The sequence below is a fragment of the Myotis myotis genome, unplaced genomic scaffold, assembly GCF_014108235.1.
Source record: "Myotis myotis isolate mMyoMyo1 unplaced genomic scaffold, mMyoMyo1.p scaffold_m19_p_3, whole genome shotgun sequence".
Taxonomy (NCBI): Eukaryota; Metazoa; Chordata; class Mammalia; order Chiroptera; family Vespertilionidae; genus Myotis; species Myotis myotis.
The window spans coordinates 139,458,038-139,484,314 of NW_023416335.1; the positions used below are offsets into that span (position 1 = coordinate 139,458,038).

General features: G+C 37.3%; 1 protein-coding gene across 3 annotated transcripts in view; it reads right to left on the bottom strand.

Annotated features, from left to right (window-relative positions):
• Positions 1-507: 507 nt before the first annotated feature.
• The window catches only part of NAV3 (neuron navigator 3), an 840,800-nt gene continuing 815,030 nt past the window's right edge, over positions 508-26,277 (bottom strand). For 2 of the 3 annotated variants that reach the window (XM_036299343.1, XM_036299341.1), the window contains 7 exons: positions 25,882-26,117; positions 16,506-16,660; positions 14,721-14,792; positions 13,944-14,140; positions 12,735-12,853; positions 7,792-7,995; positions 508-3,087 (listed from right to left, as the gene is read on the bottom strand). In XM_036299343.1, the coding sequence (XP_036155236.1) occupies positions 2,968-3,087; positions 7,792-7,995; positions 12,735-12,853; positions 13,944-14,140; positions 14,721-14,792; positions 16,506-16,660; positions 25,882-26,117 (1,103 nt within the window). In that variant the 3' untranslated portion in view covers positions 508-2,967. Of the gene's footprint in view, positions 3,088-3,878; positions 3,909-7,791; positions 7,996-12,734; positions 12,854-13,943; positions 14,141-14,720; positions 14,793-16,505; positions 16,661-25,881; positions 26,118-26,277 lie in introns of all 3 variants that reach the window. The other variant, XM_036299344.1, reaches the window with a different exon arrangement.

A 26,277-nucleotide genomic window follows, 5' to 3' on the forward strand; every position in this document is an offset into this window, starting at 1 on the left:
AATTTCATGCACTGGGCCTCTAGTTTTATATAAGGGACTTGGGCAACAGCAGATTTTAGTATGGGGGTCCTGGAACCAATCCCCCACAGACACAAAGGAGGACTTAAGAACTTATATGCTATATGCATAGCCCATGAACACAGACAATAGTGTGGTGAAGGCCTGGAGTGGAGCAGGAGCCAGGTGGAGGGGGGAAAGGGGGGATAATTGGAAACATCTGTAATTCTCTCAACAATAAAAATAAATTTTAAAAAATTATATGCAGAATTACCACTGCATGGGGTCAGTACCCATAACCACCTAGATGTTTAAGGTCAACTGTATTTACAAATTGAATCCTGATAAAGGCTATGAGGTTCTTTCTATGGAGTATGCAAACTAAAAATTCACACACATCCCTCTTGATGTCATATTACTAGTGCACATGACATTTCAAAGCTTGATACTTCTCGGTGCATAATTATTCAAATTTTCTCCATATACAAACACCACACCTTGTTGTCAATAAATAATTCCACTTTAATGGTAAAGTAATAATTTAGACAGATACAGGGTGCACATTTGCAAAAAAATATATGCAAGCTGGTTTACAAGCTAAAGGAACAATAAACCAATAGAAAATACATCATCCAGTTAAGTCCATTGACACTAAGTACTTATTGTTGGGGCTTTACAAAGACTACAAAACTTTTCAGATGATTTATTTCACTGTTTCTGCCTATTTACATGATATGTTACATCAAAAATGTACAAAATATAAAATGTATACAGACAAATGCTTCACAAACTAGTTTAAGTTGTAAACTAGGTGGACCTACTGGGATGTATTGCAGGAATTTGTTTATGATCATGTTTGGACTGTGTTTCTCAAAATGGCAGGGAAAGATTAGCAATTTCCTTAGGTCACGTATGATACGAGGGTAACTAGTCACTCATCCAGCTACATATATCGATGTTTCACAACGGATTTGATTCACGTTTGGGGTTTTCAACGTCAGGGTGACAACTCTCTGTGCATAAATGCAGCTCCAATTTCCCTTAGGGCAATAGCACCGTGTGGAAACTACAGATTCGGTGACACTCTGAAAACTGCACAGATGGCTACTGTTGTTATTGTTCTAGAGCAACTGACCCACGGTGGTCGCAGAGAGTAGCACCAATTATACGTCCTGAAAGAAACACAGTTTCACACGCACAGAACAAGACTACACCATGGCCGAGCCCTTGGGTCTGATAGACTTAACACCTGTGCGCAGTGGTAACTTCTGCGATGACTCCAGTCCGCTTTCACGCACTCTCTGTAAAGCCTGCCATGACAGATGCACTGTGGGGCATTTTCACTTTTCCAAAAATGCACTGGCTTCATGTACAGTTTCGAAGCATGCTCACTCTAGCACTGACAGCTCCTGCATAGTCATAACAACTGTAAATACAGGACAAACACACCAGGTAATAACAGCTTTGAGGGTTTGCATTCTGTTATTTGTTTGCAACGCACAGGAAATCTCAGTAAGTGAAACACCTCTTAACACCAACAGGATAAAATACAATTTTGTGTGTGTTCATTTTGATTTGTGCAAGTTTTAAAAATTATTATTTACAATACCTACCCAGTAGACTGTGCAAATCTAACCTTTTACAGTATCCACGCCTCCTCTGCCACAGTGATGTCACTGCTCAGTGTTCTAGAATGCCGACTTTCTCATGTACACCAATAGCAATCGAAACAACATGCTGAAAAAACTAATAATAATAATAATAATAATAATAATAATAAAGAACGGGGGGGGGGGAGCCAAATAGTTGTGCTCATGCTGTATCTAGTGCTTCCAGCTCTGCTGGGAAGGAATTCAAAATCTCCCGCCTCCAGAAACTCTCTCACCTGGAACCAGATGGAACTTAGCCACATGTCTTAGCTTTTAAGTGATGGTTGGAGAGGGTCTCTGGGTTACATGGATACTTGAGGATAGGCAAAGCAATCTAGTCACAAGGAAAAAATACTGATCTTTCTCCTATCCATTTCTTAGAAAAACAAAAAGAGCTCTAGAGATGAGGCTACTGTGTTAACTGCTGTTGCTTGGTTGCAAATGAAAGACAGTGGGAATTACCAATGGTTTAGGACTGAAACTGTTGTAGAAATCTGTTTTAAGGCAGCGAGACAGCACCATAGGAAATGTTCCTTCTTTCACTGAAAAGGCTCAAACGAATAAAGCCCTAAGCAAGCCTTTTGTCAGTGTTGACGAATAATTGGTATAAAACTCTTGTTAAGGGGATGGGCAGGTGGCTTAAAAAGACCCCAGTGGTAAAAACAACCTTATAAAACCGGTGACTCAGATACTGACAGTTGGTGGAGCACGTCACGAGGACATGAGCTCAGGAATGAGTTGGCACCTCTCCAGCTTGGCCACGGTAGTGCTTTTCTGGTGGTTGCACAATTCCGTTTGTGCTTACGGGGGACTGGCCTCTCGGCCTGGTTTTGGAATGGGGTGAGCGCACAACACACACACACACTACTGGAGCCCTGTGCCCAGCACCATGTGGCATGAAGGAGGCTGGACGGGTCAGAAGAATGAACCCTGCTTGGGGAGGACCGTTTGCCAGAGGAAAGGAAATGAAGGGACAAAAGAAGGTCTGTATTGTAAACGTTTAAAGAGGAAAAACACTAAGTCCAGTTTGGCTATCCCATGTGCAATCTATTCAGTTGCCCTATCATTAGGGTCCCTTCCAGTTGAGTAAGGGAGTCTTACATCACTCCACAGATATAAAAAGGCCTAGAAATAAAAGAAGGTGAAGTTTCCATTTCAATTTAGCATCTTGGCGGCTCAGACTTGGTTCTGCTGCCTCCTTGGAGACCATGACTCTGGGGCAGGACCCTTGGTAGGTGCTTTCATACTGGCAGTGGTTTTAGTGAAAATACCTTACTTTTTAAACATGTTTATAAAGCATAGTCTTTCCCCGCAACTTTTCTCAGAGGGTAGATTCAAGAGCCGAATCCAAATTGTCTTCATGGTGGCTGGTGCTATCACTGTCGAAGCTTTGTGTACCGGAGTAATTGGCTGCTTCTTGGAGTTTCATTAGCATATTCATCTGAAGAAAAGAAAAAGAGACATCGGATGCAGGCAATGATGCATTGAGGAAGCCAGCCCAATAAAATATGAGGCCCCGAGCCATACAGAGGAACTGTCTCATCCCATCCAAGTGAAACGGGAAAACAATTTTAGATTTACTCGTTGCCCCTGGCTCCTACACTATTTCTCCCAAATATGACTACAACACCAAACCGTAAGGACAAAATAAAGCCTCGAGATCACTCTTTTATTCGGGGTTGTGAATGAATCCTGCTCCAGCAGGGAGGCTGGGAAGGAAACTGTATCACAGCTGGACATCTGGGCTCATGGCTGGAGAGTGTGCCAAGCTTCCCAGCTTTTTGGCTGGGAGAAGCAGAAAGCACTGAATGGCAACTGAAAGTCGTGAGTGCTCCTACACACACAGACGCACACGCAGGCAGGCTCGCACACGCGGTCCCAAGAGAAGGAGGGGGTGGCGTGGAGTGGAGCCAGCTGCTGCACGCAGCTCACCATCTGCTGCAGGGGACCGGCCTCCCGAGGAGGTGACTGAAGGAAGCCGACCATGAGTGTGTGAAGAGAGAGAAGGAAACAATCACTGTCAAGTTTCTGTTGTTGAGTTTCTGGCTGAAATATGATTGATATATCACTGACAACAAAAACCACCTTCTGGAACAGTAGCGGCTGTCCCGAGTCTCCCAGCCATATAGGACAATGGCAATATTTGTTCCAGTAAAAGGGACATAGGCAGGAAGGCACCCGGGGAGAAAATCAGGTAGCATTTTCATGCATTATAAAATGAAAGGCAGCCACCTTGCTTGGCTTTCCATGGATCTTCAAATCCTTTGTTAGAGAGGGAAGTAAGAAGAAAGATTGTTTACAAGCGAATTGTAGAGAAGCAGTTCAACGAAGCATAGAGAAATTGGCACATGTCTTCAGGAGGTAGTGGACTTGTTTTCTTATCAAGGGTTTCTATAAATTATAATAATCTTTATATTATTTAATGCATACTCATTTTATTAACTTATAAAATCATCAAAGTTGTTCTTTTTTTTTTAACATAGAGAAATAGGCAATCTGATTCCATAGAAAGCTAAAAAGGAATTCTGTAGTCATATGCCAGGCTATGACTGCTGTGTGCTCCGTGTAAAAATGTGTGTTCAGCAACAATTCCTTTCTGACAAAAAGGCGACAGTTATAGCATATTTGATATTATTTTAATATTCTTCAGGAAAATAGTTTTCAATATAATTTTTGGTCTAACTCTGAATTTATTAAATAAGCTACATAAAAATATGAAAGCAGAGTAGTTGGTGATAACCTCTTGAGCTCAGGAAGCCAAAAAGCCAAAATGTCTCCATCAACACAGTTTTTTCTCTCTCCCTCTCTCTCCGTCTCTTTCTCTGTCTCACACACACTCCCTGACCTTCCTGTACATCATAGGCCCTCCCTCCTTTCCTTGGTCCATTCCTTCCCTGTTAGTAGATGGCTCGCTCTGTGTTCAAGCACCTGGGGAAGAGGATTTGCACAACAGATCTCTGTTTTGAGCACCCTCCTAATTTACTAAGAATAGAAATAGTTAATGAGGTCTGTTTGAAGGGTCATAATGCTATCTTAGTCACAGATGTTTGAAATCACTCCAATGCTTTAATTCCTCCTGCCCTCTTTGTTCTATTCCCACTGATCCTATATAATAAAAGCCTAATATGCAAATTGTTTGACCGGGTATCCGACCTGGAGTTTGACCGCTCACTATGACATGTGCTGACCACTAGGGGTGCTGCGAAACAAGGCGGGCATCAGCAATGCGACACCGGCAGTGGGTGGCAGTGGAGACGCTGCTGGCCCCGATGAGCCCCGATGAGAGAGGGACCACGGTGGGATGGTGGAGCAGGTGAGTGGGTGGTGCCAGACCATGGCGGGGTGTCAGACGGGGCTGCAGGGCTGCAAGGCTGGGGGCTCGAGCTGGGGTTGTGAGCCTGGGGGTGCGAGCTGGGGCCCGATCCCCGCAGGCCACCCTGAGGGACCCCACCCGTGCACCAATTCAATCACTGGGCCTCTAGTTTGTATATAGTTTCCTAAACTCATCGTTTTTATTATACCGTTCCACAATGTTTCACCTGCTATATCCTTAATTTGAATATCCTCTGTCCAACCACATGATGAACTCCTATTCATCCCTGCAGACCTAGCTCAAGCATCTCCCCTTTGAAGCTTTCTCCTAGTCGAAACTTCCTCAAAGGACTTACAGCTTTATATAGCATGTACTTCTATCACTACTTTACTGTAATTTAGATATATAGATGGACTGCGAGCTTCCTGAGATAAAAAAAAATGATAGCTCGCCGAGGCCGGTTTGGCTCAGTGGATGGAGCGTCGGCCTGCGGACTGAGAGGTCCCGGGTTCGATTCCACTCAAGGGCATGTACCTGGGTTGTGGGCATATCCCCAGTGGGAGATGTGCAGGAGGCAGCTGATCGATGTTTCTCTCTCATCGATGTTTCTAACTCTCTATCTCTCTCCCTTCCTCTCTGTAGAAAATCAATAAAATATATTTAAAAAAATGATAGTTCATTGATCCTCTGATCACCAAGGCTTAGCCCCAAGTACATACTTATCACATATTAACAATGGTAGAATGAATAAGCTTGTTGATAACTAACACACATTATATTTTAAAAATACAGTGAGCTATGCCAAAAACCTGCATCTTTGTTTGGATTGAAAAAAATACTTCTGACATTAGGTAGTAGATTCCCCCCTAACATTTGATTTAAATTGGACTACAAATATATTTGTATCCTACATTAATAATTATAGAAATATAGAGAAATAAAAATATTTACTTTTGTACAAGAATGTACCTGATTCAAAGAATTATTTTTAGATGATAAGTCCTTTGCCTTGTAACATGCCCTATATCATAACCCCTCAATTCTTCAGATACTTAACAGATTAGGAATCGGGGTATTTTTTACCCAATTTTCACTCAGTATGGGAGACCCTGGATCTCTTTTCCATATACTAGACAGGAGCATTCAGAGTCAGGGAAAAGAGTGTTAATGGAGTTAGTTGAAGTCGAGGGCATCCCCTAGGGGACCCATGGTCTACAGAGTAACTCTGAAAATAAACTTTAAAAACACTTCTCCTTATCTGAAATAGGCACAGTACATGAAAATGTAAGGGTAGAATGAAATTTATAAAAATTCATGTGAAATAACCCATTATTTGTGCCCTAGGGCTTATATTTACTCTATTAAATTTTAACCATTCTGTCAGCAATTATTTAGTGTATAATCACAATTATGCTAGATTCAAATCAATTCCGCCACTACTGTTAACTTATGTATAAGCTAAAGGGTCAGGTCCTTCCTATATAAATGCGATTCCAGGTCCTTATGTAGTAAATTGTTTAGGTCAAAAGTCCTAAATAGGAGAGCCCTGAACTTCAGAAAGTCTAGTATATACTTCTGTGACATTATAGAATTCTTTGAAATTGAATGCAAAAGTTTGTGTGTGTATGCATCTTATTGGGAAAAGAATCTTGAAAATTTATCAGATTGTTGAAATGTAACACCCAAAACATTAATAATGATAAACTGAAATGATGATGATATATATGTGTCGGGGTTGTTAGTGTAAGTGCTCCATAAATATCAAGTCATTTTATGTGTTTGGATATATAGTTATAGGTTATGATTTTAACAATTCCCTTTTTATTTGTTTTAAGTAATGTAATGGTCTATTTCATTATATTTTCTTTTTGTACTGGTATGCATGTCCAATAATCTCTTTAGTCATAGAATGGTAAGCCAACAAACACATTACGTTTAATATCATTCTATAGAAAATCATCTAGAATAAAAAATAAATACATAAAAATAAAGTCTTTTCCTAATAATACCATGTACTTAATATCTTCAGAGTATTCATACTTTGGAGTTTTACCAACTTTTGTTAAGCCAGCCACAATTGTAAATTGAATAAGGCAGTGAGAATAACATCCCTTTGATTTCTAAGTTAGTTTATTCTTTACTGAAGGCAACAGAAAACGAATTTTAAATTTAGTCACACTAGAAGATATATGTAAAACTAGAGGCCCAGTGCATGAATTTGTGCATGGGTGGGGTCCGGTCAGCAGGAGGGGATGTGGGGGGGGCTCACAGAAGGTTGGCCAGTCCCGCCCTCAATGGGAGTGCCGATTGGGGGTGGGGCTGGCCGTGGGGAGGGGTTTTAGGAGATTTAGGGGGGCCGATCAGGGCCCCGATCAGACTGGTTGGCCATTCAGTCTTTCTGGTCACTTGGCTTTTATATATATAGATATTCTTTAGTTCTCCAAGTGTACATTATATTACTTTATTTTTGTTTCTTATTTAAGAACAAAATTCATTTTTTTAAATACCAAGTGAATTTAGTCATGCAATCTAAAAATTTAATTATATTTTTATAAAGTTTTATGCATAACAAGAGAAAATTATGGTCATAAAGTTCATCCTGCTTTCAGTGTTTCTTGATTCTTTTTAAGCATACATGTTTGGTCTTTTGTTTTAAGAAATTCAGCCAATGAAAGTGGGCCAAAGGAAAAATAGTTAAAACTGAGTATCAATTTCAGAACAATCCCAAATATTACCCAAGACAATTATTGTCTTTGATGTAAATGACTAAATACTAATGACTACACACTGTCATCAAGATTTTATAGGAAGAATCATACATCAGCTTCTTACCAGGGGATCCCCCTCTGTGTCAGTCTGTGGAATGTGCTTTGAGGTTGTGGCTTCCTTAGTGGAGATGCAACCCTCATACCCAACATCTTCTGGTCGCAACTGAAGTAATGCTGGGCCCTCCTGAGGCAGAGATGCTGAGCTCCATGGGTAGGTATCAAGCACCCACTTCGAGGGATCTTCCCAAGGTGCCCGTTTCCCATACATCTAAAAGGGGATCACATGCTTAGCACATATGAAATGAAACTCAGAGGGAAGGTAGGGATGGGTGGGGAGAGATTAACCAAAGAGCTTTTATGCATATATGCATAAGCCATGGAACAGACAATAGTGTGGTAAAGGCCTGGTGGGAGATGGGTGCAGGGTGGAGGGGGGCAATAGGGGAAAAGGGGGACATCTGTAATACATTCAACAATAAAGACAAATTTTAAAAACAGCAATAAAAATTAAAAATAATAAATAAAATGCATTTCTATTTAGTAAAAAAGGTGACTACTAATTGAGTGATTCCTTTGCACACTGAGTTTTTATGGGCCTTTCAAGGGAATTACTGTGCACATACAATTTGTCATACTGTGTAAACATATAGCTGTCTACATAGCTCTATAGCTCACTTTAAATTTGAAGGCTAGACAAAATTAAGATAAATATAGGGGAGAGATGATCAGCATTTGGGGAAGACTGTGAAGGAGGTTTATTTTCACATGTTGAAATGACTACCCACATTTATCTTTTTAAAAAATATGTTTTTATTGATTTCAAAGAGAGGAAAGGAGAGGGAGAGAGATAGAAAATTGATGAGAGAGAAACATCAAGTGGCTGCCTCCTACATGCCCCCTACTGGGGATTGAGCCTGCAACCCAGACTGGGAATGGAATTGGTGACCTTTTGGTTCATGGGTCAATGCTCAACCACTGAGCCACACCAGCTAGGCATACCACATTTATCTTTATTAGTAATTTTACAAACCAAAAAAAAACCCCAAAACCCTCAAAGTTGAGAAAGAAAAGTTCCAGTTATGGAGAATTGAATAAAGCTATGCTAGACACTGAGTAGAGCTCTCTACTAAAGTGTACTTTGGAAAGATGATTAATAAAAGAAAAGAGAATGCTTTTTCTCTGTTTAACTCAACGTTACTGAGAGAATAAGAATACTTTCTCTCTGATTAGCTGGTTTGGCTCAGTGGATAGAGTGTCGGCCTTTGGACTGAAGGGTCCCAGGTTCGATTCCGATCAAGGGCACATGCTCGGGTTGTGGGCTTGATTCCCAGTAGGAGGTGTGCAGGAGGCAGCCAATCAATGAGTCTCTCTCACCACTGATGTTTCTATTTCTCTCTCTCCCTCTCCCTTCCTCTCTGAAATCAATAAAAATATTAAAAAAAAGAATACTTTCTCTGATAACCATTTTCTTTAGATTAACTTCATCTAATAATCTCGTTTCCTGTAAAAACTTTTTTTAGATGTTTACTTATGAGGTCACTAGTAAAAAAGGAAAACAAAATGGAAAACAAAACATCACCTTTGTGAGGACACATATGGAGGGAATAGTCAATAATAAAACGGTGATAAACCTGGCTAAAGTACTGGCACTGGAGTAGAAGAGAGAAGATGAATTCGAGATTTTAAAAACCCTACTTGGCAGGGCACACTGAGGAGGCTGTAAAAATATGTAAGGCCACATGGGGAGAGAGAGAAAAGTTGCAATTATAGAGCAGTAATGTGGGTACACCAGTTCTCTAATTTCCTTCCAATCTCCCCGTGATGTGCTTTCTTGAGGCCATTCCTGGTTACCAGGTGTGTATTTGGTCCTAGATGGCATACTATGGGGTGTTCCGTGTGACTTGTTGTGGTTTAATAAGACAAAACAATATGGTAAACAACGAAATCTTGGAATTGTCTTTTGGGTTTCTCCTGGACAAGATGTATGCAGTACGGCAGCCTTGCCTAAAAGGAAAAAAAAGGAACCAAGATTCTGGTATCTGCATGTTTCCTTAGGATATGATGGTGGGGGTAGCAATCATTAGATTTTTTTAAAATAGTTTTCTTGTTATGGAGCAGTAATTCTTTTAGTTAAAAACTTACTTTATAGAGGATATAAATATAGGTTGCTATATAACTTAAGCTAATTGAAGAAAAATGTGCAATTCTTAGAAAGCAAATGTTATAAAAATGTTATGAAAGTTTAGAATCAACTGATGCCAACCTTTAAAATAATCATTTAGGGCAGCAACATAGGAGGTTTACCAATATAAAGGTAAACAAGCCTGATTTTGTATTTTAGAATTTAACAGATTTAAAAATAATTGAAAAAAAGAGATAAATTTGAATATTCAGAAAGAAAAGAACTCATTGTTGACATTTCCAGAAACATAGAATCACCAGAATAAAAACCAGGATCCTCTGCATCACTGATGTTTTTCCAACTAGAACATCTGGCAGAGAGTGCTCCCCATGTGGTTCTTCACCAAAGCATCAGCCTTCATTTAAAAAGATATTTTTCTATTCCTCTCAACTCAGAGTTTCATCTTTGCAAGCAGGCTTAGTTTTCCCACCTCTTGCTCAAGGCTCTTTGCTGCAGTAGTGAGATCTAAAGAAAGGGTCATGACATTCCTTTCCTTCCCGCTCCTCCGGAAGACATATACGGACCACTGAGGAGCATCATCTGCCAGTGGACTTCGGGCTTAGTACAGCCTTCCCCAGCAAACAGAACTGTCTACCACCACAGGGATTTCCTTTTTCATCTGTCCCATGTGCTGGACTTTTCTCCCAAACTCCTTTCATCACAGTTGATTCAGCATTCACACTGACCTACTGCTAAACATCCACAACCACAGCGAGACACTTGAACATTTTTATCCCTTTTACAAAAATAATTTTGAAATATCTTTCAATTTTAGTTGGGAAGCTGGTATTACTTTTCTCCAAATGGAAGCTTTATGGAATTATAATTCTCAGGATAGTGTTTTATAAATAATATTGATTTAAATATTTAAAAAATACATGCACTTTAGAGAAATGAGATCTAAGCACTCTAATTGTTTTAAGGTTTTTGAATTATTGAAAAGCTTATTTTTCTTTCTATATCTTAGCAAACACATGAAACAAGAAGCATTTCAGATGTAAAAACATGGGTAGTAGCTCATTAATACTCAAAGTAGCTAGAGAACAAACAACTCATTTAAATAGTAAGTTTTAAAATGATTACTTCTAGAATATTATAGGTAAATTTTCATAAACATATTTTTGGGTATAAATGATGGAAAGTGAGAGACCCAACTTACATCTTAGGCAGCATATTTTTAGAGGAATCCTGAGAAGTGATATTTTATATCCAAAGAATTAAAACTTTAGGTATAGTTTTTATTTTACTTTCTTAGAGCCACTTTCTGGTTTATATTAGCTCATTTCCTTAAAATTATGAAATTAGGTTATTTAAATCTGGAGTTGAACCAATTGACCGCATTGTCTAGGATCTGAGGGGTCAGAACATCCCCATAATATTTGTCATGTACATCAGAACCATCATGATAGTTTTAAATACTGCCATGCCATGCTAGTTAGGTGAGGAGGACATGAAGATCGAAGGAAGTAAAATGAAAGAAAACAGATAACCAATCCCTTGGACAGTAAAACAAAGTCAGTACGGTATTGCAGATGACAAAATACGGAAAGCTATGTCTTAATTCTGGTAACAGTTATAATAATCAAAACAATCATGCCTAAGCAAAAACTGCCTAAACCTTGGCTGCGTTGTTGAAAAGAAGATTGGATTCTTCTATAATGAGTTAGCCAATTATGTGACACAAAACTTAACATTTCAACCTTGAGTTTTGTAATTCTACAGTTTCATGAAATTTCAACTCCAATTTAAGGAAACAGCAAGACTAATGGAAAAGGGATAGTATGTTTTGTTAAAGAAAGAAGGTTTTCTTGTTAGTAACACGTTTTGACCTTTTAGTTACGAGTAAATAGAAGGGCTGGCCGCAGGGCCTTAGAGAGGAATAGCAGAGATGGTGCTAAACCAACTTGTCATAGAACTGCCTTAGGACTTAGAGCACTCCCTCAAAAACAGTACAGAATCTTGCAAGTGATGTTAATGGGCTTCAAACAATAAAGCATATTAAAAACTGGGGACTTATAAGCAAAGACTACTTGTTGTAAACTATATGATAAAAGAATAAATGATCAAGGTTCATGTAAACATGCCTGATTTATAAGATGTAGAGCTCTGCAATTATGGGCTACTTAATAAGAATAGTCTGAAAACACCCATGGCGATAAATTTGGCCTTAAATGTGTAGTTGTTGAAATAATTGGGCTTTCTCTTTCTCCTAAATATTTATTCTCAGAACAGGCAAAAGTACTATATACTAGTTGCTCTTTAAAAGTTTACCACTATATTTATATTGTTCATGTCTTTAGTTTTCTCCATAAATACCCAGAGAAATGAATGTTTTTGCTTTTAAATTAATGATTTTTTTAGTAGTATTTCTTTGCATGGATATACCACAGTTTGTTTAACCACGTACTCACTAAAGGACATTTGAGTTGTTGTCAGTTTTGGTGATGTTGAATAATGCTGATACAAACATGTGTAGATTTTTGTGTGAACAATATATTTCATTTATCCAGGAAAAATACCCAGAAATAAGTTGTTGGGTCATATGCAAAATGTATGCTTAACTTTAGAGAAAGCTGTCATACTATTTTCCAGAGTGGCTGAACTATTTTGCATCCCTACCAGCCATATGAATTTTTTTCAGTTACTCTACATTCTCCCCAGCACTTAATATTGACAGTAAAAACACTTTTAAAGCCATTTCAATGGGTTTGTAGTGGTAGCTCACTGTGCTTCTTATTTTATTTACCTAATGACTAGGGATGCTTAGTATCTTTTCCTGTGCTTAAATTAATGATGATTTTAAAACAGTAAATAAAATTGAGTACCTGAAGACCTTCTCTTACTGCCTCCAGAATATAAGGTACCAAAGAATAGTTCCAGAGATCCATGAACCACACTCTAGAACCTTCTACATCCATGGGGCAAGAAAGGAAAAGTCGGGGACCTGAAAAGAAACAAATAACAAAATATTATTGAGAATAATTGTATTTAACAATATAAACACACATTTAGACACAATATAGGGGGAAGTAATATATTTCTTGAGGTTTCTTAGAAAATTTTAATGTTGGCAAGCTTGATTACTATTAAAGTATATTTTACTAAAGACCAAATCTCCTTTGATCTCCTTTTTCTTTTTACATTAAAATCTTAATAAATGACATAATATATTAGAGTTAGGAGAAACCTTAAAGGTCATAATCTAATCAACCTTCCCTATTTAACAAATAATGAAAAGTGCTGAAAATGAATTTCCAAATATAAAATATGTCATTCATTTTTCTAATCTACACTGTCTTTATTGAGTATGTCTTTATGAACCATAACAATGGAAAATGGACTTTTATGCATGCAACATAAGAAGAAATATAAAAAAAACAATGTATGCCAACTACAGAGAAATAATTCAAACAATTTTGTCTTCATGAAAAATATAAAATACATGAATTACCTATAAAATATCTAAATTATCTCTAAAATCTTCTCTCACAACTATATTTGATATGTGCCATTAGCTAAAATTTGTTTTCAGCCTGATCGCCCCTAACCACTCGCCTGCCCACCTGATCATCCCTAACTGCCTCTGCCTGCCTGCCTGATCGTCCCTAACTACTCTCCTGCTTGCTTGATCGCCCCTAACTGCTTGCCTGCCTGCCTGATTGTCCCTAACCCCCTCTGCCTTGGCTCCCGCCTTGGTGGCTTCATCTGGAAGGATGTCCAGAAGATCGTTTGGCTGTCCAGTCTAATTAGCATATTATGCTTTTATTATTATAGATGGTTATCTGATTTTTAGAATAGCTGTCTATTTTAAACTTATTGGATCTCAGTAATATCTTAGTAAACCACAATTGTCAGACAAATTGGAGATCCAAAACTTAGAAGAAGGCAAACTTTCAGAAGGAAAGAAGAAAACAAATCTTTGGAAGCTTGAAACACATTAAGCTTCACTTGTTATTTTCTACCATCCAATCTGGTCATCTTCACCATGTACTCTTAGTTCCTAGCAAATGGCATATTGCAATTTTGCAACTCACCAATGGTAACATCAGAAGAACTATGTGTTTCCAAAAAACTGTTGAGATGATGCCATGTCTTAGGGATCCAATCTATAATTTTGACTAGGTCATTATTGCGGATGTTCCTTTCAATTTCTACCTCTATTAGTTTCCTTCGAAGATATCTGCCCAAGAAGCCTTTCACTGGTTCAGTGTGGTTTGCACATAGTACCCACCTACAGAAAGAGAAAAAAAGAGAGAGAATCAGAAATCTTTACATAATTAAATTTTAAATCCATAATAATCATCTTTCCAATATAGAGTTCCTTTGTCAATTGGTGGCCACATTTTAATAATCAAAGGGGCGAAGAGGTCTATTAGCATTAGAGCTATTATGTAACTAACTCTTCTTTTTGAGATGAAGAGAAGCTCCCGTGCCTCAGAAGTGAGTGGGAGTATCCACACGGAGCACTGTTCTGCCGGAGAATCACAAGTCCCAAAACAGGCACTCTTCACATTCCTCACACTTAGGAAAAGTGCTCTGCTTCAGCTAGTGATGAAGTGAGCAGGAAAAACATTTCTTTTCTTTTCTTTTTTTTAAAGAAACACTTCTGATTACAGGTTGAGGATTCTACAAAGTCTGCTTGAGAAAGAGTGTCATACGAAGTGAGAATTATTTTCACACCACAGGTCACCACAGGCAGGGTCTGTCAATGCACAAATGGAAAAACAACCACAAAAATAAAGAGAGAAAGACAAGGAAAAAAAAAACCACCCTCCAAAAACCAAAAAACAAAGCATTCAATTTATCTTTACCTGAAATTGTGATGCAGCTCCAGATTTGGTGATGAAGAAACTCCCTGATTCATTGTTCCAATAATATATGGACTGGGGGGAAAAGAGAGTAGAATATGCAGATGTACTGACAGTAAATAGATTAATATATTAAATTGTCTTAGAAAACAATTTAGATAAATGTGATTATTCCATATATAATTAGGCTTTAAAAGGGCAATTTTGTAATGTTCGGTTGCAAAACGACAAAGATTATTGAACTGGAAATTAGGATTTGGTGTTGTAAGTTCAGCTCTCGAATTCTGGGCAAATCATTTTCCCTCTGAAACAGGAAATTTGGACTGGAAATGCAAAGTGTTCCCCTGGGCAGGATGGCTTCCCAAGAGCTCTTTGTCCATTGGAGTTGAAGAATGAAACCATAGATGGAGGATGGTATAGCAAAGGTGGGGATTTATTGAGAAACAAGCACAGACTCCCATGTGGAGAGAGGGGAAAAAGTCTCACAGCACAGACTCCCATAGCACAGACTCCCACATGGAGAGGGGGTAAGGGTCTCATGGAGTCCCTTTTTCCAGGGTTTATAAAGGCTACAGTTTCTGTGCCTCAATATCCCCTCTGATTGGTCACTATTCCCCTTTGATTTGGTCACTATAGCAACTCCTGAGCTCAAGCCTCTGTGAAGTACTTGAATTCCCTCCTTCTCCTTTATTGTTCTCCTATTTCCTCTGGGCTTTTTGTCCTCCCTCTTTGATTGAGGGGCTTCCTTCCCTTTATTCTGTAAATGTGTACCTTTTCAGCTCCCAACTTCCCTTATCTCATGGAAATATGCCTCCTGCCACTCCCAGCTCCCTTGTCTTATGGAAGTGTACCTTTTGCAACTCTGTAGCCCTGTGCTTTTTTCCATGGACCCCATAATTTTAAAATTTCCTAAACCCACCTATTTCACCCCTGAAAACTCCTTTCAGCTCTCTGAGCCTAAGTTTATGCATCTATACAATAAAAAGATTAGACAGAAAAATCACACTGGTCTCATTCCACTCTACCATCTTAGGATTCTCATGCTTATAATCAAATTCATTTATTTTCCCTCTTTTATTATTTCACAGTTATTTTAAAGGTTCTTAATAGCATGAAAGAATTTGTATCTTTCATGTACTTAGTAAATACTGACAATATCTATATTAAAAGATAATATCTATATTAAAAATTTAAAAAAAAACTCTAGCAGAGATTAATTAGAATACTTGCACCATTAAAACTAATGCTTATGTTATTGCACTTATATGTCTTTTTTTTAGAGCCATGCTAGTGAGTCTTAAGTGGGTTTTCAGATATTTTTATGCTCTATTTCAACCTTTCCTTTCACTTTAATAGTTAAAAGTTACACTCATTAATGAAGAGAGGTACATCTGAATGTACTAAATTTGCTTCTATAGAAAAGTTGAATTTAAACGTTGATATGGACTAAGAATGAAAGCAGAGCTCTAAAGACTCATTCTAGTTCTTCAGTCTCCTGACTCAAACATTCTATCATTGACATAGTCTCCCAGACCTCCTGATTATTTGCTGAAGCTAACATCATCAGGCAAATCATGTTCCCATAAACATGCCTGGGACATACTTATTGAATGAATAAGTAGATTTTCTGAGAAATACATAGAGAATTTTTTTTAGAAATGTGTAATATTAATGAAGGCTTCTCAAATTAATGACACCTGTATAGGTCTTAAGAGGTATAAAGACACACGAAAGCATATTTGATCACTTTTTTTATGTTTCATCATTCAAAATATTTCATAAACATACCATTTGTTGTATTTGCAGTTGAGGAAACCATTGAAGATATCACTCAAAGAGCCCACGTGATGGAGATTATCAAGAATTATTACAACTGGGAGCTCTACACCATTATTGTCAGCACTGCACTGTTCAGCCAGGCTAGCTAGATACTGTTGCAATTCCTTTATAAAAAATAAAGAAAACAAACACGTCAATGGTGTATTTTATACCACTGGCGAGAATTTCATATTTTATGAATAGCAGACTTTGTCTTCCATCCAGAATCTTTGATTAACACTCATAGCTTGGCCTATTGATAAAAAACTGATTCTACAAGTACAAAACACCCAAAACAAATACACAACTGTAAACACGAAGGCATATTTCCCAGTTGTCTTCTTCCCCAATGAAGAGCAAAAAGAGAGTTCCTGATATGAGTTCTTAGGATAAACTACAAACATTGAGACTTTATCCCTGTTTGTGAAATGTCAATGATAAAAGTGGATTTTAGCAAACCTTATAATTACAAGTATGATTACAAAATGGCACCCTTAAATTTCCAAATATACTCTAAATGTTTTCATTCCAATTCATTTCAATGGGGTGCATCTGAAAGGGCTGCCCTGAAATTCAGATAAACTGTGGTTATTTATTTACTTATTTCTAATATGCATGCAGCTGCTATAATTATAAATAAAGACAAAACTTATTATATTTCACTGAGTTGGTGGACATTAGCATTTGGCATTTCTTGAGTTTCTTGGTTCTTTTACAGGCATTATTCCTTTCTAATAGTTTTTAATCTAAGTAGGATAACCAGTTCACTGATTGACTGCTCTCACAGATGGGTAGGCCAGGAACATAATTAGGTTTCTTAGAATTATCCTAATCAGTAAGAACATTTCCATAATATTTGCATATTTACAATGACATTTTCAATTTGTAAGTCTTGCTCAGGGTTAAACACAATTCCATGATCTCTATTTCTGGCAGCTAGGTAAATATGGGAACTGCTCACCCCAGAGGCAACTCACTCTGTCTGTAAGACCACTTTTAAAACTAAATGTAGAAAGGGATAAATGACAATAACCTGGGTTTTTGAGGCACTTAATAATATATTCAAGTTCAAATATAAAATTTATTAAAGAACCAGTATACTATTTACCTTATATTGAACCAATTACAGAGCATATTGCCAAAATCAGAGATTGCAGTAAAAGATGTTTAAACTGGTAAATAGTCTGGAGAATTTCATTTACCTTGTTTATTTCAATAATCTAGCTATAGTGAGTCATTCATTTATTTACAAAATATGCAGTCTACTCCATTTTAAGTTTATTTCTGTGTGTGGTGTAAGTTGGTGGTCTAGTTTCATTTTATTTTTTGCATGTACCTGCCCAACTTTCTCAATACCACTTATCAAAGACACTGTCTTTACTCCATTGTATGTTCTTGCCTCCTTTGTCAAATACTAATTAAACATAATGGCTTGGGTTGATTTCTGGGTTCTCTGTTCTGTCCTGTCAAACTATATGCCTGTTCTTGTGCCAGTACCAGGCTGTTTTGATTATAGTTGCTTTGTAGTATAACTTGATATCTGGTTTGTGATCCCTCCCACTTTGTTCTTCTTTTTAAAGATTGTTACAGCTGTTAGGGGTCTTTTTTGGTTTCATATACATTTTTGGAGTATTTGTTCTAGATCTGTGAAATATACCATTGGTGTTTTAATAGGGATTACATTGAATCTATACATTGCTTTGGGTAATTTGAACATTTTAATGATATTAATTCTTTAATCCATGAACACGGTATATACTTCCACTTGCTTGTATCTTCTATCTTTTTTTTTTTTCAAAGTCCTGTAGTTTTCCAAGTACAGGTCTTTTACCTCCTTGGTTAAGTTTATTGCTAGGTATTTTAATTTTTTTGTTACAATGGTAAATGGGATTTTTTTTTTTTTTAGTTTTCATTTCTGAGAATTCATTATTGGTGTATAAAAAAAGCCATTGATTTTTTGGGTGTTGATTTTGTATCCTGCTACATTGCCAAATTCACTTATTAAATCTAGTAGTTTATTGGTAGAGTCTTTAGGGTTTTCTATGTACAATATCATGTCATCTGCAAATAATAAGAGTATTACTTCCTCCTTTCCAATTTGGATGCCTTTTATGTTCTCTTCATGTCTGATAGCTGCGGCTAGGACTTCCAGTACTATGATGAATAAGAGTAGTGAAAGCAAATATCTCTGTCTTGCTCTTGTTCTTAGGGGAAATGGATTTAAGTTTTGCCCATTGAGTATGATGTTGGCTGTAGGTCTGTTATATGACCTTCATGATGTTGAGATATGATCCTTCTATTCCCACTTGGCTGGGAGTTTTTATCTAAAATGGATCACTTGTAGCTGCTGGAAAAGACTTTTTGGTGGCAGGATTACTGCTATTAATCCTTTATTTGTAATACTGAGTAATGTTTTGATCTTAAAAATAGAAGAATTTTCGAAATATAAGGAGAAGAACAATTAAAGATAGAAACACAAAAATATGATACCCATGTAGGAAAAAACTAGTTGTAAACATGTTGTATGTAAGTAATGGTAAATAAATTAGAAAGGAAGGTGCACAATCTTGAATGATTAGTGAGGTTACTGGAATCTTCAAATTGGCAATGATAAGACATTGAATGTTTTGTAAATCTGAGTAATGTGGTCAAAATTATAATTTCAAAATGTATTAAGTATATTATAAAGGAGAAAAATAAACCAGTCAAAAGAATACTGAATTTGTTGAAGCCAAAACACACTATGGGACTCGTAGAGAAGTGTGCCAAGATTTTTGATCTAGTGCAGAAAGTAATGAGAAAAAATTGCAGAATTTTAATGTGGTCAGATTTTAATTATGAAAAAACACGTTATTTTCCATGAGGTGAAAGGATAAAGATAGGAAGAGAGAGAAGGGAAAGCAAACTTAAGTTGCGAATAGGACAGTGAGAAACAACTAGAATAGTCCAAGTGATAGAGGGTGTTAATTTGGGTGGGAGGGCAGCCGTAGTAGAGATGGATGGAAGAAGATGGATTTATGATATTTTTTTCAGAGTTGAGGTTGGCATTTCTAAATGTGTATATTTAGTATGCTAATATGAACATATTTGTAATCTAATAGAAAGAGAATGGACATGGTTAAAAATGGAGTCAACACAAGTTGAAACCAATGGAGTCACCTAGATGAGGACAGATGTGAGAGAGAACAGTATATATGGGAATATTTTTACTTACCAGTAGGTAAAGGAAGGAGCCTTCTAAGTAGGAAGGAAACAAGGAAAAAAGGAAAATCAGAGGAATTTCTAGAAAGGAGAGGTGAACTATAGCAATTTGCTATACATAAGGAAAGGAGAGAGAGAGAGAGAGAACAATGGGCATTGAATTTGGTAATTAAGAAATCACTGGGTGATTTTTGGAAAAGTAGGGCCATTACATTTTATTATGGTTCGCTCTCATCTTGAGAAGGGTAGTAGATTATAAGATCCCACTGGGAATCTAAAAAAAGCTATGGACCAGTGGCAAGTAGAAATTAGCACACACAAATAATTTTGTCATATAAGTTAAGAGCTTTTCAGACCTTTTGGAAATCACTTCATGATTCTCACCATAGCATAACTGGGGGCAAAGTCTTATATTGAAGTACTGATGCAGTAACATTAAGAGTCTCATGCCCAAGATCAAATCAGGCAGTGTAAAACAGCTGTATCTACCAGATGGACATTGAGGATGAGATAAATCCCATGCTTTGAAAATATACACAGAAAACAGCAGTTACATAAAACTGTTGATCATTGCTTTCTTTGTTTTTGATTCTAGGCACACTATTAGTAAAAATGAATCTGCCAAGTCCAGTTTTCTAATCTTTCCCTACCTAACACCCCAGGTGGCTTCAGATGGCCACATAGTCTTTCCTAAACCCATCTCTAGGTTTCTGGGCCCACTATATCAAATGTCACCAAGGATAATTGCTTATATGTACTGCTCTCGATCAAAATATTCCTACTGGCAGCATGAAGAAAGGCTTGAAGAGTGAGAAGAGGGACCTAATGTAAAATACAGATGTACCAAAGCACGAAAAGATTTTTTTTCTTTTGATGGTTTATTGTTTGTTATTTTGGAATCAGTAAGTGCTTTTTGGCTTCATCTCTTCAGTGCTGTCTAGGGTCCAGTATAAAGCACATCCGCAATTACAAAGCTCCATTTTTCAGGGAAAGGATTTATTATTTTACGCCTCATTCACACTTCACTTAATAAATCGACACTGTTAGCAGCTATCCCTCACACAACCTCACTTTCTCATCCCTAGTCCTTTATTACTAGTCTCATTTACCACTCCCATAAAAACGAAACAAAACAAAATAGAAAATAAAACACCAGTGTAGATTCTCTCACAATTAGCATGAGTTGACCAAATTCTCTGGCAACAATTTTGTATCCAGCGTTACTAATAGCTCATTCTCATCTTACAAAAATAAAGTGAAAAACAACAACAACAACGTTTGTTAGTTTGTATTTTATACTTTCTTGGTGCTGAGTGCCACATGATTTGTCCATGTTTTTTGTTGTTGTTGCTGTTTTTCCTTTTACTGTTTCTGAGAATCATTAGCTGTATTTGAACACTCTTGGCAATGCTTTATTTTTCATTATTTTGTAATAACAAAAATTAAACTGACCTAATAATGGCATAAAATATTCTATTATGAAATAGTAGAAAATAAGAATGTTGGGAATATTATATTAAAAAAAATTAAGAACACATACAATGTTGATAAGAATAGCTCCAAGCTCTAAACATTTTTAAAACTGAGATAAAAAGTACCTATATATAACAGAGGCCTTGGGGTTAAGGCAAATTTTATAATTAATATTAATTAACCTAATTTGTTAGCATAATAAAACTACATCCTAATGAAGCCCAAATAAATCTGATTTAAAACTTGATTTTAAGTGATATCCAACTTCATCAAAATGCTTTGGTTTCCTGTAATAAATATAGTCTATTTTCTACCCATTTGTTTTCTCTTAAAGGAAGCAAGGTTTAAAGAATTTTGTCAATAAGATGAATCAAAACAATGGCAAAATGGAACCCCACTGAATGGACTGCTCTGAAGCATGTTACCCATAGCACTGAGCACCCCTCATTTCTTCTCAGATTTTGCTTACGCGTCATTTTCAATGTGCTTTAAAATTCATTTCCTGGTCATTTCTGATTTCCTTCTACTGTTCCACTGAAAATTTTAAAATGTCATGTGCACCACTTTTTGCTATTTTAAACTTCTTTTTGAGACTCATTCAATTAACTGTCATGTGCTAATACAGTCATGGAATAAAGAAAAATATTTGACTTAAGTAAAAATAAATAAATAAATAAATAAATAAAAAGAATTTTGTCACCTCAACATTGAGGGAATACCAAAAAGCACACTGAGGATGACTAAGAAATGTCAACCCTTTTATCATTTTGGTTAAAAAGAAAAAACCATTCTGTTAAAATGCTTTTAAGTAAAGATATGAGGAGACCTAAAATCCACAGTTGGCATTGAACAATGTTGACTGGAACCAGCAAACAACTGTGTTCTTCTTGCTTCTTAGAGAAGAGTCCAATATTCTGGTTCCATGCCTCAGGTCCCATGCTCTCCAGTTGTAATGAGTATGGGTGATTCAACCATAATTTGAACAGTGCTGAGCTCCAAGGAAATATTTGGAATACATCTATTATATTAATTTAACTTTAATAGATCTCGTCCTGCTTTATGACATCTTTGTTCTCCTTGAAAAATAAATATGACAATTTTGAACAAAGGGGTGTGTGTGTGTGTGTGTGTGTGTGTTGTGTGTGTATGTGTGTGTGTATGTGTATGTATGCTAATTTGTCCATTACTGTGTCCCAGTCACAACCAGTCTGTGGTCAGGGCCAGGGGTGGGGACTTCCGCTCCCACTAATGTCACGCTGCCTGCTTGCTCCTGCGTGCGTCCTCGTTCAGCACTGGTATCATGCTACTGAGTGGGGGGGTGGTGGGGAGGGATGGGCTTGACAGGGGACCTAAGGCCATGCCCCCCCACCCCAGCTCTGGGCCAGGAGACCTCAGGCTGTGTCCCCTGCTCTGGCCCTGGCTCTGAGCCAGGAGACCTCAGACTGAGCCCCCTGCCCCAGAGCCGGGCCGGGAGACCTCAGGCCGTGCCCCCGACTCAGCAGGTTGACAGGGGACCTCAGGCTGCGCCCTCCCACCCCAGCGCTGGGCTGGGGGACCTCAGGCTGTGCCCCCTGTCCAGTGGGGCTTGATGGGGACCTCAGGCCACATCCCTCACCTGGCAGGGCCTGACAGGGGACCTGAGGCTGCGCCCCCCACCCAGAGGGGCTTGACTGGGGATGGGGCCTGCCGGGTCTAGGTCTCCTGTGTTTTCGAAGCGTGTGAGGGTGGAGGGCAGGGTCTTGACTCTAGGTCCCATGGCGCACCCCAGACTCTGACGGGAGGGAGATTTTATATACATTTTACTAATTTTCTTTCATCTCTGATACTGCTATTATAGAGAAAGGACAAATAGCAATATTAAAATATTTCTTCTCATTAATTCTCTTTTAATGTGCATGAATTTCATGCACCGGGCCACTAGTATATATATATATATCTCACAACTTCTTGATCCTTTCATCCATCAATGGACACTTAGGCTGTTTCTCTGCTTTGGCTACTGTAAATAATGTTGCCATGATTGTGGGGATGCAGATATCGTTTTGAGTTAGTGTTTTTGTTTCCTTTGAATATATTCCCAGAAGTGAAACTGCTAGATCACATGGTAGTTCTTTTTTGATTTTCTGAGGATCCTCTCTACTGTTTCCCATACTGGCTGTACCAATTTACAATCCCACCAAAGTGCACAAAAGGGCTCCCTTTTTCCCACTCCCATGCCAGCATCTGTGATCTCTTCTCTTTTTGATGATGGCCAGGCTAACAGGCATGAGGGGACACCACACTGTGGTTCTAATTTTCATTTCCCTAATGACTAGGGATATTGAACATCTTTTCATATACCTGTTGGTTTTTCCTATATCTCCTTTGGATCATTTTTTTTAATTGTGTTTTTTGCTATTGAGTTCTTTGAGTTCTTTATATATGTTGAACATTAACCCCTTATTAGATATATAGTTTGCAAACATTTTTTTTTTCTATTCCATAGGTTATCTTTTCACTTTGTTGATGTTCTTCTGTTGTGCAGAAGCTTTTTAGTTTGATGTAGTCCTACTTATTTATTTTTTACTTTATTGCTTATGCTTTAAATATCATATCCAAAAAATCATTACCAAGACCCATGTCATGAAGCTTTATGCCTATGTTTTTTCTAGGAGTTTCATGGTTTTAGGTCTTACATTTAAGTCTTTAATCCACCTTCAGTTAATTTTAAATATTTAGTTTACTGTAAGCATAAATTTACATTGGTTTCAGGTGTAAAGCATAGAGTATTTTATTGTTTTTGATGCTGTTATAAATCAAATTGATGTCTATTTCTTTTTCAGAAAAATTCATTGTTAGTGTATAGAAATGCACAGATTTTTGCATGTTAGCTTTGTAGCTGGCAAATTTAGCATTGATTAGATCTAACAATTTTTCAGTTGAGTCTTTAGGATTCTTTCTCTATAAAATCATGTCATCTGCAAATAGAGAAAACTTTACTTCTTTTCCAATTTTGATAACTTTTATTTATTTATCTTGCTTAATTGCTCTAGCTATGACTTCCAGTATTTTGTTGAATAAGAGGTGAGATTGGGCACCCTTGTCTTGTTCCTGATTTCAGAGAAAAAAACTCAAACTTTCATCTCTGAGTATGATGTTAGCATGAACTTGTCATATATGGCCTTTATTTTATTGAGATGTGTTCCTTAGATGCCTAATATAGTAAGAGTCTTTACCGTACTGAATTTTGTCAAATACTTTTTCTACATCTTTTAAAATGACCATGTGATTCTTTTCTTTCACTTTGTTAATACGTTGCATCACATGATTGATTTTCATATGTTGAACTATTCTTGGATCCCAGGGATAAGCACCACTTGATCATGATGAATGATCCCATTAATGAGCTGCCGAATTAGGTTTAGTGTCCTCTTCTGGTTTTTGTATCAGGGTAATTAATGCTGGACTCATAAAATGAGTTTGGGAGTACTCACTCTTCTTTGATTTTTAAGAGTTTGAGAAGGATCGTTGTTAATTCATCTTTAAATGTGTGGTATAACTAACCAGTAAAGCCATCTGGTTCTGGGCTTTTCTTCATTTGAAGATTATTGATTACTGATTCAATCTTATTAGTAGTTGATTTACTTGAATTTTATAATTCTTCCAGATTCATTCTTGGTAATTTGGATATTTCTAAGAATGTTTCCATTTCTTCCAGTTTGTCAGCATGTAATTGTCCATACCATTAGGAACTTTTTGTTCACTAAGATACATGTGTGGTTTATTTCAAGAATCCACTGGGTTTTGGATGCTTTGGGAATCATGTTCATTCCTGAAAATTTGCAGGCCTGAGGTTTCTGAGAGTTTGGGTTAGTTTAGATCATCTAAGCAGGTTATCTGAAAAATAACATGGCCCAGTATCATGTGGATTCCCTCAGGGACTGGTCATACAAATAGAGTTTTCTAAGCGAACCTTAGGTTGAATGAATTGAGAATGTAATGAATATTATTATAGGCAAAGTCTAGTGTTAGGCATAAACTATTTCCTTTTCAGAATGTCTCATTTTACTCAGAATATATGAAAGTACTAACTAGGCTTTCTAGCCTCTTGTGCCTAGTTAAAAATTGAGAGTGTTCAAGCTGACTATTATGGTGCATGAGCTTTCAGTTGATGCTAACAGGGAATACTGTTTAATTTCCTAAGGTTCCTAAGCAGAAATCCTATAGAAATATGACGTAAGCAATTGCTGCTTCCAGAATTTCTGCCTGAGATATTCTAATTATACCCAAATACCCATTCAGTTAATTCTTACTAATTTATTAAGACTCAGAGCCAATTATTGACTTTTTATAAAGCTCTGATTCCTCCAGGAATTGTTATTTTTACCTCTTGCATCTATAGCACTTTTCATGGATCTCTTTGTACTCATACTTCCTAAGAGAAATCAGATAATAGGGAATCTGTCATTTCCTTCTGTATATCCCCAATGTCTGTGATAACTTAATGGTATTGAATAGCAGTTTTGTTCAAAGCCATGAAGCAGGGTTTAGTCAACTACTACATACTACTTTTAGTCAAAGAGATGGATACATTTCCATGTACAATATGGAACTTTTACGCACTCTTAATGCTTAATTGCTTAAGACACTTGTGCATACGTAGCAGCAGTTCTCGTAGGAATTTGGGACTTACCTTACTTGACTTGTGGTCCACATTAAAAGTGGCAATTGCATCCTCTGTCTTTTTCCGCCCAGATTTGGTTATTACATATTCAGCAAGTTTGTTTGCTAAATAGGTCTTTCCAGTACCACTAGGTCCTGAGAGTATAATTCTGTGATGCTCCATCAACAAGTTAAAGTACCTTTGGGTAATTGGTTTAGGAATGAGTGTATCAAAAACAAAACTGTCCAAACTGTTTTCTTCTACCCCTGAAGGAAGAAACAAAGGGAACAGCTTGCCTTATTGTTCCATACAAGCTAGAATTTAAAATACAGTGTCAACTGCCAACAAAGCTTTGTTATTCATAGCAAAGCAGTCCTTGCAAAAACACTTTCCTTGATACTTGTATCCCACGAACATATGCTGCCA